We start from the raw sequence: 12639 nt of genomic DNA, 5'->3' as shown, positions 1-12639 counted from the left end.
TGGGCTTTGGAACCATCCACCTTACAAAGCGACGCGGCTGGATTGGGTCTGATCGGCTTTTCTGTCCAGCATTGCTTGAATTAAAGCTGGTTCATGCAGCCAATGATTGGTTGGGATGGGATCGGACAATCCCAACTGGAAATGGGGTAAAGTCCAAAGCAGGGTTTGGCTTTGTGTATGCTTCTCTGTCATCTCGAAAAGCCAATGCGCTCCTACAAAATCTGTGGAGGGTAACGATGTTGGAAAATGGTGAAGTTCCAACATTTATGCGCGACGACTTCCTCCACTCGCGATTTTTTTTTGCTTGCTTGTCAAAAATCCAGTTCTTCTGTTACTTTTGTGTGCGTGCCAACGTTACAGTTCCAGGGCCTGGTTGGTTCTGGATTCTAAGAAGCCAAGTTAAAATTTGGTCATGTTAAAATCAAAGTAAATAGAGTGGAGTTAATTTTATAAACACACCACTTTTTTAGCCTAATTATCACGAAACCATCATAATCTTGTCCTGTATCACAGACTTACCAATGACTGAGGCTCCCTTATCGCAAAACTAACATTTCGTTATACTCCCTATTCCTGACCCAGTGGGTGGCTAGCTTACGTGGCATGCACCCAGGATGGCATAGTGATAGTATTGTTACTGGGATTTCTTCTTCACGACACTAGCAAGTGGGTCCCATTAGGTCAAGAACGGGGAGTGTAACGAAATGATAGTTTTGCAGGAAGAAGCTCAAGTTATTTGTGGATCTGTGATACATAATAAGATTATAGTGGTTTCATGATAATTAGGCTAATAAAGTGGTGGGTTTGTGAAATTAACTCATAGTAGTGTTTTGTTTGAGGCCGAGCCAAAAATTTGATTGGCCAAAAGTTGGGGCAGCTATTTTGGTCGCTAAAATCTTGTCTAGCTTTTCTATAGAAAAAATTTTGCCAGCTAATTTTTCAAGATATGGCCAATTGTTTATCTTGATACAAACGGAAGCCAAATTTTTTAGACAGGATCAATTTTTGACTTTGACTCCTGAGTTAAGAACAAACAGCCCTAGACTTTCATAAACTACCGTGTGTAGGACTACAAGTTTTAAGGTGTGCTTGAGACCATTGATCTGAAATCCGACGGATGAGAGAAATGTAGGCAAGTGCTACTCATATGCAGCGGTATGCACTCAACTCATAGCCAGTAATTCCCTAGATTTTTTATTTTTATATTTCATTATTTTATAATAAAAATGGGGTTTGAAACTATTGCCACCCGCCAGAAGGCAGAGAGGCACATGCCGCTCTTCTAACGAGTGACATGTTAAAAAATAAAAATACATCATTCTAATGCTCTCAAAATTCTTTTTGTCTGAAAATTTTGGAGAGCTAGATCATAAGTCTTATACACCATCATTTTTTTCAAAATTTTTTATGACTACTTTGATAGTATTTTGAATTTTTAGAGTAACGGAACGAAATATTATTTCCGAAATTTAAAAAATAAAAAAGCTCCAATTCCCTGATCCCATGTAATGGCCCAGTCAGTGCAAGGCCCACATTTGCCTAATGGGCCTAAACTTCTGTGGAGGCTCACAATACCTGTCAACCGGCCCAAACAAGTAGTAAGCCCATCATCACCTTCCCAACCGCCATAACTTTTCCTCCAAGAATTGCCGCCATTCCCCGAGAAACCAACCATCTCTGCCCCACAACCAACTGACAGTCTGGTCCCACACAATACTACCCCACATGTCATTGACGTGTCTTTATGTGGCCCCACGCCCACCCTTTCACCAAGTGCCGCCCGCCTGTTACTATCGACACCAGCGATAGTCGTAGCAACCATGTTTTCCTCAATGACGTAAGGGCCCACAGTCGGACTGAACACCGGGACCCCACATGTAAGTGAGGTAATACCGAACGCCGTTACATGCTGCGCACGTGACAACAGAAATATCTCTTCTCCTATTAACCCGTTCCCTTCTCGCCCCACTCCCCAAACCCTAAACCCTAGCCGCCGCCGTCACAGCAGCAGCAGCAGCCATGTACGCCGTCCTCCGTCGCGCGGCGCCTCTCCGGCGGCGCGCCGTGTCCATCCTCGCGGCCGCGCTCCTCCAGCAGCAGCCGGCGGCGTTGGGGGCGGCCGCGCGGTTCCACTCGTCTCCGGCGTGGCTGGGGTTCCGGGAGACGAGCGCTGCCGGGGCGGCGGCGCGCCCGGAGTTCGCGGCCGAGGAGGGGTTCTTCGAGGAGGGGAAGAGAGCGAGCGGTGGAGCTGGCGGCGCCGGGGAGGAGGGGCTGGACGTGGCCAAGCTGGGGATCTCGTCCAAGATCGTGCAGAGGCTCGCTGCAAAGGGCATCACCAAGCTGTTCCCTATCCAGGTAATGAGGAGCTGTGGATCGCTGCTATTCTTTCGATCGAAGAGTAACCACATGTCGGTCGAATCACCTGATCACTGCGAAAGTTTATTCCTTTTTTGCAAATTTGTGGTATGATTAGATAGTAGCAACCGTGTGCCAAGATGCTTGGCTAGGTACAGTTCATATAGATGAAATCGATATGTGATGAGTGGTTATTAAGAGAAAAACTGTTTAATTACAACAAAGTTGCATCTTTTTATTTTATTTTTAACAGAACAAGTATTATGTATGATGTTTCAATTGATCTGAATTTGACTGCTCTTGTACGTAGGCCAATCAAAGAGTAGCTCTGATGCCGTGGTATTGTCATGTCCCAAATTTACTCCTTTCTGTCAATTACATTTCCATTTTGTTTGACTACATCAGCATGATGATTTGATGAAATATTAAAAGTACCGGGGTTCGTTATTGGGTTTAGGAGCTAAAATACCAATGTTAGAGTAATTGTGTGCAATTTCCATGGTTCTCAGATATGAGGAACAGATGTCTGTATTGGATCCATACTGAATGAACATGTAGTTTATTGCTAATCAATTTTCTGCACTGCAAGATAGTCTACACTCCACACCTTAGCAATGTACTTACAAAATAGATTGGAGCTTGCATCGCCAAAATATTGTTTAGCACTCAAATTAATTGATGTGTTGATGTTGTTCCACACTCAAATTAATTGTTTTGCTTGTCACTTTGTATAACCTTTCATGCATGTCAGTGTTTTTTCATGTTCTACTTGTAGATTGCTGGCTCATTGAGAGCAGTCTAGTATGCATATTAAATGGACATGAGCACATGATGTAAAATCACCAATACAATCTTTTTTCTTTTCTGCTTCTCAAGCAAAATTCACTTGAATCTTTTATCTTTTCTGCTTCTCTTCTGGTAGTTGTGTAGTTTATCACATCATGGGTGAGCTTTTCATGTTTTTGATATTAAACTTTGCCTTCTATTCTGCCTGTACACAGAGAGCGGTTCTTGAGCCAGTGATGCAGGGAAGGGACATGGTTGGTCGTGCCAAAACTGGGACTGGGAAAACTTTGGCGTTTGGAATCCCCATATTGGATGCAATTATCCGCCACAATGAGAAGTACAAGTAAGCTTGGTTCTTTAAGCATTATATACATGCTATTTTTTTTTCATTTCTTCTTGTAGTTCTCTTGTGCTGTATTTAACCTTGAGTGATTCACAGACCTGGAAAGTTTCCCTTGGCTATTGTTTTGGCACCAACAAGAGAACTTGCAAAACAAGTTGAGAGGGAATTCCTCGAATCTTCCTCCTTGGAAACAATCTGTGTATATGGAGGCACTCCTATTAACATGCAAATGAGGAAACTTAATTATGGTGTTGATGTTGTCATCGGGACACCTGGACGGGTGATTGATCTGCTAAACAGAGGTTCCCTGAATTTGTCAGAGATAAAATTTGTTGTTCTTGATGAAGCAGACCTGATGTTGTCGGTTGGTTTTGATCAAGATGTCGAGACAATTTTGGAGAGAGTGCCCTCACAACGTCAAACACTGATGTTCTCTGCAACAATGCCGACTTGGATACGAAAGCTCACACAAAAGTACCTAAAAAATCCTGTTACAGTAGACCTTGTGAGTTCGAATTGTAGTTTTGCACTTACTTTTGCTTTACACACATTTATTGTTAAACTTAGTAACTTGAATTTCACTGCATAAGTTGTGAAACCATCAGTCCCTTTTTATAATGCATATTCTGTCCGTATGCTCTAGTTACAATTTTTTTTTTCAAACTGGGAACTTGGGAACTTAATCAGCCATTTCTAACAGAAGTATTTGGGTTTTTCGTACAAGAGTTATATTGATAGATTCATCATAAAGAATACTTTGAGTCCATTTTGATTTTACTACTAATTTTTATAACATATGCTAAGAAGTTGTAATGGGTCAAAGATGGGCATTGAGAAACAATTGGATGTTCTAAATGACAAGGCAATTGGACCTGAGGTAGTAGTTTTGATGAAAGTTAAAAAAAATTGGTATCAGAACAGATCTGGAAAATTGGTTCTAGTGGTGTCAGTAGCCACAGTGGCAAATGCGTACAAGCCTCTTACTTAATTCGTATAGTGAAAATATTTCAATGTTTTTTCTTGACGTGATATCTGATAAAGACAAATGTTCTGGAAAGTAGCATGTTGAGTTGGGCTTAGCATGATATTTCCTGCGATGTGTGGCACTTCCCCTAAAGTATAATAGGTGTGAATCCGCCCCGCTAACTGTAATGCCGTAAACTTCTAAAGAAAAAAATATATGGTCGATTGCTCCACATAGTTTCATCTTTGATGAGTTATTTCGTTATACACAGATAGTTCCTATATGCCCTTCCATTAAGAAATCATTGGCTAATACATGGGATTGATTTACTTGTTCCCTTCATAGGTGGGTGAGGATGACCAGAAGCTGGCCGAAGGAATTAGTCTGTATTCTATCAGTTCAGAGAATCGTGAAAAACCTGCTGTCCTTGGACAACTGATTCAGGTGAATATAAATTAGCTTTCTATTGTTTTTGTGTCATTTCTACTTAAATACTTTACCAGGTTATATCTAGTTTTTTTTGCTGGAATCTGTTTGTAATTTATTAATTCATTCAGGAACATGCTAAAGGTGGTAAGTGCATTGTGTTCACGCAAACAAAAAGGGATGCTGATCGATTGTCACACACCATGGGTCGAAGTTTCCAGTGCGAAGCCCTTCATGGGGATATCTCACAAGCCCAAAGAGAGAGAACACTTTCAGGATTTCGTGATGGGCGGTTTAATATTTTGATTGCCACTGATGTTGCTGCTCGTGGATTGGATATCCCAAATGTAGATCTGGTTAGTGCTTCCCCCCTTCTCTGAGTTATTTCCTTAGTTTATTTGTTATCACTGTGTTTTTGGAACATGGGTGATCGACAGATATGTTGAACGTTCACTTACTGGCTCTCCTTGTTCAGGTGATACATTTTGAATTGCCAAACTCTTCAGAAATATTCGTTCACAGGTCTGGCCGAACTGGCCGTGCTGGAAAGAAGGGTACTGCAATTGCGATGTACAACTATCAACAAAGTAGAGCTATCAGGGTTATTGAAAACGATGTTGGTAGCAAGTTCACAGAGGTGAGGGCTTTTGGTTTGCATTGCGTAATGCTGATCACTGCACTTGTTTTCTTTGTTTTTTTACTGCATTATGCTCATGTAGTCATGTGGTTTTCCATTGTCTCGCAGCTTCCAAAAATCAATGTTGAGGGGTCTGACCTGATGGGTGCTGGCTTTGATTCCTTTGGTGGTGGTGGTGGTGGTGGAGGATTTGGTCGTGAAGGGTATGGCGGGTCGAACTATGGGCGCTCACGGAGTTTTGGTGGACGTGGTGGTTTTGGCAACTCGGGCCGAAGCGGCGGGTTTGGTCGATCAGGAGGTGGATTTAGCGATTCTGGATTTGGCCGCTCAAGCGGTGGATTTGGTGACTCTGGGTTTGGTCGTTCAGGTGGTGGTGGTGGATTCGGTGATTCTGGATTTGGTCGCTCAAGCGGTGGATTCGGTGACTCTGGGTTTGGTCGTTCAGGTGGCGGTTTTGGGGATTCTGGTTCAGGCCGGTCCAGTGTTAATCGTTCGGGTGGATTTGGGGATTCTGGATCAGGTCGGTTTGGTGGTGGTTTTGGTGGTTCTGGCTCAGGTGGCTTTGGCAGCTTTGGTGATAAGAAGTCGGGACAATCTGGTGGCTTTGGCAACTCGTCTTAGTCTCTCAACATCTGAACTAGGGGAAAAAAATAACCGCTACTCGCCTACTCTACTGAATGAATATCCTACTGCAGATTCTGCTGGTGATTCTTATATGACAACACGATCAGAACAGACAATGGGATTGCCTAGTCCATTGTTTGCTCCCTCTGAAAGCGGCACAAGGCTGAAATTTCCAGTACAAACAGCATGCTTATCCTTGTGGGCGTAGAGGGAATCAACGAAAGTCAGCAGGAAATAATCAGAGTAGTATTTGTTATTTTTCTTGTTTTTTTTTTTTTTTGCTCCTGCAAGCTATAGCTCTAATCATACCTGTAAAATATGCAGAGGGTCTTCTGCAGATGCTATTCTTATATCGCTTTTTTGTAGCACGTATTGTATGATGATTTGGTACTTTGTAGGTCCTATTGACCAGACTGATGGTCCCTATAAGCATGTCATATATCCGCATAGTGCCCCTTTGTTCTCCCACCTTTCCTCCAGAGTTCCCTTCAGTTGTTTTCTTGTCCATCCAAACTGGTTGCAGTGTTGGTGTTGTCATAGCCTGTGGCATTCTTTCCCTGTTACTAATGCTCCCTTTTGGCATGAAATTACTGTGTTCCACCCTGTTGCGGGACGTTATGCAATATGTTTATTCATGAGCAGAAATGTTGTCGTAGCCTGGAGCTGTGAAAAAACTGGTACTTCAACTGGACACTGCTGCCTGTTCTTGTGCAATAATACAAAAGAGATAAACAGTTTTACTAGTGTACTCTCTCTAGTCACAAATGAGTGCTTTGGGTTGCGTGCATTCAATATTTTCAAATTTAGCACCAAAATAATATGATTAGATTTGTCTTAAAAAATAGTTTTATAATAATATAACTTTGATATATTATATAAAGCAGTAGTCAAAGATGTGTCTAGGAAGCACTTATTTGTAATTGAAGGTAGTATATAGTAAGCACAAATAGAAGGAAGTTCTAAACTAAGTAAACAAAAAATATTACAATAGCATGTGGAGTTGTGGACATAACTCTTCTTTACTAGGCATATGATATGCTCTAAGCTTCTTATCCATCGTGTAAGTTTAATCTCCGATTGAACATTCATGCAAGTTTCTTAATTATTTGTATGAATAGCTGTTTTCTTCAAGATTGTGTAATTAGTTTATCTGAAATTTTGGATGAAAGTAACCCTTGTGCATCGGTTGATCTTGGATACCAACGGCATGCAAACCAAATAAAGCACGTCGTGTGTGTTGTGTGTGTTTAGGTTATAGATCTAGCGTAAGTCTTAGATATGCGCTGTAGGAGTGATCTGTGTTTGGACGTGAGATGTACTCCAATGTTAGGCTTAAAAACAATAAAGCACGGATTTGGATCCTTGTTAAATGCCCGTGCTTTGCTCTACGGTGAAACGTTAGTTCACTTGGCGCTGGGTGCGGACATGAACATGAAGCTGGAGAAGGTGGCTGCGACGGAGGAGGACGCCGGGAAGGCCGCGGAGGGGAGGCGAGGGTAAGGGCGGCGTTGCCGATGGAAGCGGAGTCGCGGAGAAGACGCTAGTGGAGGGTGCTGTGATGGTGCGCGCGCCGGCGAGCCGGGAGCGCGCGCCGGCGAAGAGGGGGACGGTGGTCGGTATTTCATCCGCCGACGACCCTGGCCCGTTGGATCGAAAGGCCACGGCCAGGATTCGAGCCCACGAAGTGAAGCACCGGGCCAAATTCAAAGCCCAATAATCTGATCCGGCCTTCTGTGGAGGCCCGTCGATGGATTGGCCGTGCGCGCGGGACGGACGGCGAGTCGGCGACTGCGGCCATGAGCCCAGCCGACAACGGCGACGAGTGCTCCGCCACCGCCGGCGACGGCCTCGTGCGTGCTGTCTGTCTTCTTCATGGTTCGCCGTCCGTGAGCTCCTGTCTCCTGGCATCTTTGCGTTTCGACAACGTTGATTATTCGTTTGGTTGTGAATTATTATCGACATTAGTCATTTATGTTACAGAAGTCGACTTGTGAGCTGTTTGTTGTAGGTGCTAGACCTCTACTGAGCATACACTTTCGGGCCGGCCGGCCTGACCAGTTAGTTCAGATGTTTCAACACTCAATACTCTATGAGTTTGCTCTGAGAGGTGTCATGTCAGGTTATGTGGACCACATTTGATTCCTAGGGATGAAATAAAAAGTTGCAGAAGGAATCACACGTGTAAATTCTACATCTAGGCGTAGAACAGATATGCGTTCGATCGAGCCAGTTGAGTCTTCTGCGAGTCAACAAACCTAAAGAGTCAATCCGCTGATGCTATATACACATCAAACTCAATCCATTAGAGCATGCAACAGAGATTTTTTTATTCATTTAAATCGTTAAAATGCGATATCTCTAGAACATAGATCCGATTTTTAATCTGTTTGAAGTATATTATTGGAAAAAATACGCTTAACAAAATAAGATATATGAAGACTATATTTTGATGAAGTTTTAGAATCGCAATACAATTACAACATGATACTGCTTCTGTAGTAACTGATTTATCTTTATAGATCACAACTATACTATTTTTAGATCGTAACTGGGTCAACTATCTCAAAAGCAGTATAGTTGTGATCCCAAAAATATTATAGTTATGATTATATATATTTGTAGTAACTGATCTATCTTGTGGATCGAAACTATATTGTTTTGAGATCGTAACTTAGAGTGGACATAGAGGTGAACAAGTTACGGTCACATGATAAAAATCATATAATTATGACTATAGAAGATACCAAGTTACGATCATATATATTTATAGTAACTGACCTATTTTATGAATCATAACTATATTATTTTTGAGATCTTAATCGAAGGTGACACAACAGTAAACTGCAGTGCCCTATACATTCCGTGCATAATATATACTTGGGATTCATTTGCCATGGAAATTTAGAACGACAAGCTCTGTGTTATTTCACTTGATCGAACATTTGTCAGATGTTTGTATTTTTAATTTGGAACATCAGATTTTTGGTCTACTTTGAAGACTCTGGTTTTGGACGTTTCTTCTCGAGCTTAATGGTATAATATACTAATGATAAAGACTCAACACGCATACGACATTATTTTTCATGTCATGTAATCAGACGAAGGCTTGTTTCAGTTGTCACGTAAGGTTGGAATGACTTGTCAAAACTTCACACTAAGTCTTATTATATTACCTTTCACTTTACTGTGGCACAAGATCGATGCAGTTACATTGAGAATAAATGTCGAGAGGTTCCAACGAATTTGTGCTCCTGGTAGCGATGCAACACCTCCATGTAGGCACACATACGTCACTCTATTTGTGGAAGGCCGATATGTCCCAATATGTTTCATCGACAAGTAACGAGCGACTCATCTGATATCTATCTACTGCTACATATTATCAATAAAAATAAGAATAATTTGTAAATAATTTTGCTGCAAGCAAATTTTAAAACAAATTCGTAAGTAATTTTGTATACTTTCAGAACAAAATATGTACGCATGCCATAAAACTAAAAGACATGAACATACAATTTTCTTTTTCCTCCTTGTCTACCTCTTCTTCTTCCTTCTCCTCCTTCTACTCCTCTTTCTTCAATGGCATTCCAGCCAGTATGAGGCTTGAGCAGGGGTGGAGACCAGGGAGGGCGGCCAGTGCCAGACCACTATTCATGTATTAGCCCCCTGCATCTATTAGCAATGTAAAAAATGTATTTGTTCTCCTCAAGAAAATAAATTAATGATTCAACACCTAGAATCAATCCGTAATGTTGTTTTACACTATACATGTATGTAAATTTTGATTGTCTGCTAATCAACCAATACGCTTGATTTCTAACTCATGCCATTATACTCTTTTTTGCAACAACTCTTTTATCACGGAATTAGACTTGCTATTACTATTGGTATAACCAACAAAAACCTCAAGTTTTTTAGCTGAGCAGCATATTGCTAAAGAACTTAAAAATTCATTGCTATATAAACTCATTTTATCTACCACGTATGCTCAAGTATTATATGTCTTTTTTAACACAAATTTACTACCTATGGTTATCGTGAATACACATAACGAAGTGTTTTTTTCTTGCCAAACTTTACTAAGTTTAAAGTGTTTGTCCTTAATAGTCATGATTCATGTTCTATTACTCTATTCTTTATTAATATGAGCTATAGTTGAAAAGATTTTTTAACAACTTTTATGATAAATTCATATTAAACTAGCAAAGATAATATCAAAACGTTGAATGAATATATATCATCATCTATTATATGAAAGATCGCACATTTATTAATGTGGTTCAATTTGCATATAAACAATAATAAAAATATTTTAAGCTAATTATAGAAAATAGATTCATATTAACACTTGTATTTTGTTCGAATAAACCTAATTCAAATTTGTGTATTTTGTTGGAATACCTGATTCAAATTGGTCTCTCTCAGATCCTTTTATCGACCCATCCTAACTTCACCCTGGGCTTAGCCCCTGTGGCTCCGCCCCTCCATGAAGAAAAAGAAGATAGCTCTCAGCCAGCAACCGAGGGAGGTAAACCTGGGAAGACGATCGAGGTTTACTGCCACACGTTAATTTGGTCCAATGACTTGCAGCAGCTAGGGTAATATTAATTTCGGTCAGTTGGTTATTTGTGGCTGTCGCTTGTCCTCTGTATGCTCAGCTGAGCTAGGCAACGACGCAATGTGAATTTGGCCTACTAAAAATCCCGAAAGACGATTCAACTTAAAAATTTTTTTAGCTTCCTGTTAAGAATAAGGAGTAAGTTTAAAAGTCTCAGTGATCGATGTTTAGCGGTCCCATTTCTCCCTTCCAGTATTACCTAAACACCCATGTCTAATTTTTTTTTTACCGGATCAGACATGTGCCAAATTCTAAGTTATATTTCAGATGTCCAATTCTTTTTACCAAATCGAACAATAAAATCCAAATCAAATTCTCACATCCATATCTGCATCCAAATAACACTGTCCATACTTTCTCCCCCCTTCTTTCTGTGGACTACATGTAGCAGTTTAATCCATGGCCCAACGCTAGCTCCAGTGACAAGGACAAGGGTTAATTTCCAGGATGGCGGCAAAAACGACGTTCAGTGACCTTTTTTGACCGGAGACGTTTTACACGTCATTCTCTTATCCGCAGGCAATGGAGCAATCCAACACGTAAATCTTCGGACTCAGCGAACATGTATAGCCAAGTCAGCAGCACTAGCGAAGCTACGTATATGTTACTGGTGCACATGCACCACGGGAAAAAAACCAAAATCCTCCCTTAAACTTAAAATTACCAGCTTTAAACAATAAAGTAATTAATATTCTAGCTTCGCCACTGGTCAGCAGTGAAGAGGTCAAAAGAGTTTTAGACACGCATGCACTCTCAAGGTAGCAGTGGATCTATGCCATCAGCAAAGGAATAATATTTTTTAAGAAAAAATTTATCACTAGCAAAATCAAACAAGAAACACTTGGTCTATTTTTTTTCGTCAATTCCTTTTTTTTATATGGTGTAGTACTGGTTTTCAGTCAAGGGCAATGATCAACCATGATGGACCTTTTCATGTCCTGCATTGGATAGATAGTCTGAACTGAACAAGTCAAGCAGCAAGCAATGTACATAATACAATCTAGATGTATGTATGTTATATGAATGCCAAAAAGAGGAACAATATAGTTTCTCAATAAAAAAAACAGGAATGATTTGAAACTTTATTTTGCAAAATTTATGAAGAATTCAGGGGACGAATTCTAGGATTATTTATTAATTTCCACGCTCTCAAACCATGAATTATTTGACCATTGCTAGACAAATAAGTGGTTCTTAAACAACCGAGCATAATCTATACCAATAATGATCTAATAAACTATCAACTGAGACTTGGTTGCTTCGTTAATCTGGTGTACAGAAGCACATGCATAAAGCATACATAACGATCAGTCAAACTCATCTAGAAAGAATGATCAGTCAAGCCAAAATAATTTTCCCTCTTCGTTTCGCTTTCGCCCTTGACTAAATCAAACAAATTCTTCTGTAGCATCCATGCATGATGATGAAACTTTGGATCCTATGACATGATTGGATCCTATGACATGAGGCGAATACATCTGATAAATGGGAAAAAAATCCAAAAATAAACAACAAATATCACTATATTTATCAAAATAGATAACGTATTAGCGTATTTGCAAATCTACCACCTGTATTCGGTACCTCAAATACCCAAAAATCGATTCCGGTACCTTAGGACCCTTTTGCACGAGCAGCATCAAACGTATCTCAGGGTGTGTGAACTGACCGATCATCTTTATGTTCTAGATTTCTCTAAGAGGTAAAGAACGATTGTGATGTTGCCTGATCAGGATGCATCCCACATTTACGTAATTTTCTATGTGCTTACCCTACTTATTTTTTTTTCATTAATTCGAATGCTCATCTTTTACATTAGGCATTCCTGAAAGATGCACAATTGATCAACAAAGATATCACAAACTTCTTAGTGATGTATATGCTCT

General features: G+C 40.4%; 1 protein-coding gene across 2 annotated transcripts; it reads left to right on the top strand.

Annotated features, from left to right (window-relative positions):
• Window positions 1-1957: 1957 nt before the first annotated feature.
• LOC133906123 (DEAD-box ATP-dependent RNA helicase 9-like) lies at window positions 1958-6584 on the top strand. Of its 2 annotated transcripts, XM_062347916.1 has the most exons (8): window positions 1958-2355; window positions 3357-3484; window positions 3581-3786; window positions 3865-3989; window positions 4794-4892; window positions 5006-5230; window positions 5350-5511; window positions 5620-6584. In XM_062347916.1, exons 1-8 carry the CDS (start codon window positions 2020-2022, stop codon window positions 6130-6132), a joined length of 1794 nt encoding a protein of 597 aa, XP_062203900.1. In that variant the 5' UTR covers window positions 1958-2019; the 3' UTR covers window positions 6133-6584. The 2 variants fall into 2 exon arrangements, with proteins under 2 accessions (XP_062203900.1, XP_062203899.1); XM_062347915.1 differs by having other exon boundaries at window positions 3581-3989.
• The last annotated feature ends 6055 nt before the right edge of the window (window positions 6585-12639 follow it).

The sequence above is a fragment of the Phragmites australis genome, chromosome 23, assembly GCF_958298935.1.
Source record: "Phragmites australis chromosome 23, lpPhrAust1.1, whole genome shotgun sequence".
Lineage (NCBI taxonomy): Eukaryota > Viridiplantae > Streptophyta > Magnoliopsida > Poales > Poaceae > Phragmites > Phragmites australis.
The sequence above is the reverse complement of the archived record's forward strand: the minus strand, read 5'-3'. Positions and strand labels throughout refer to the sequence as shown.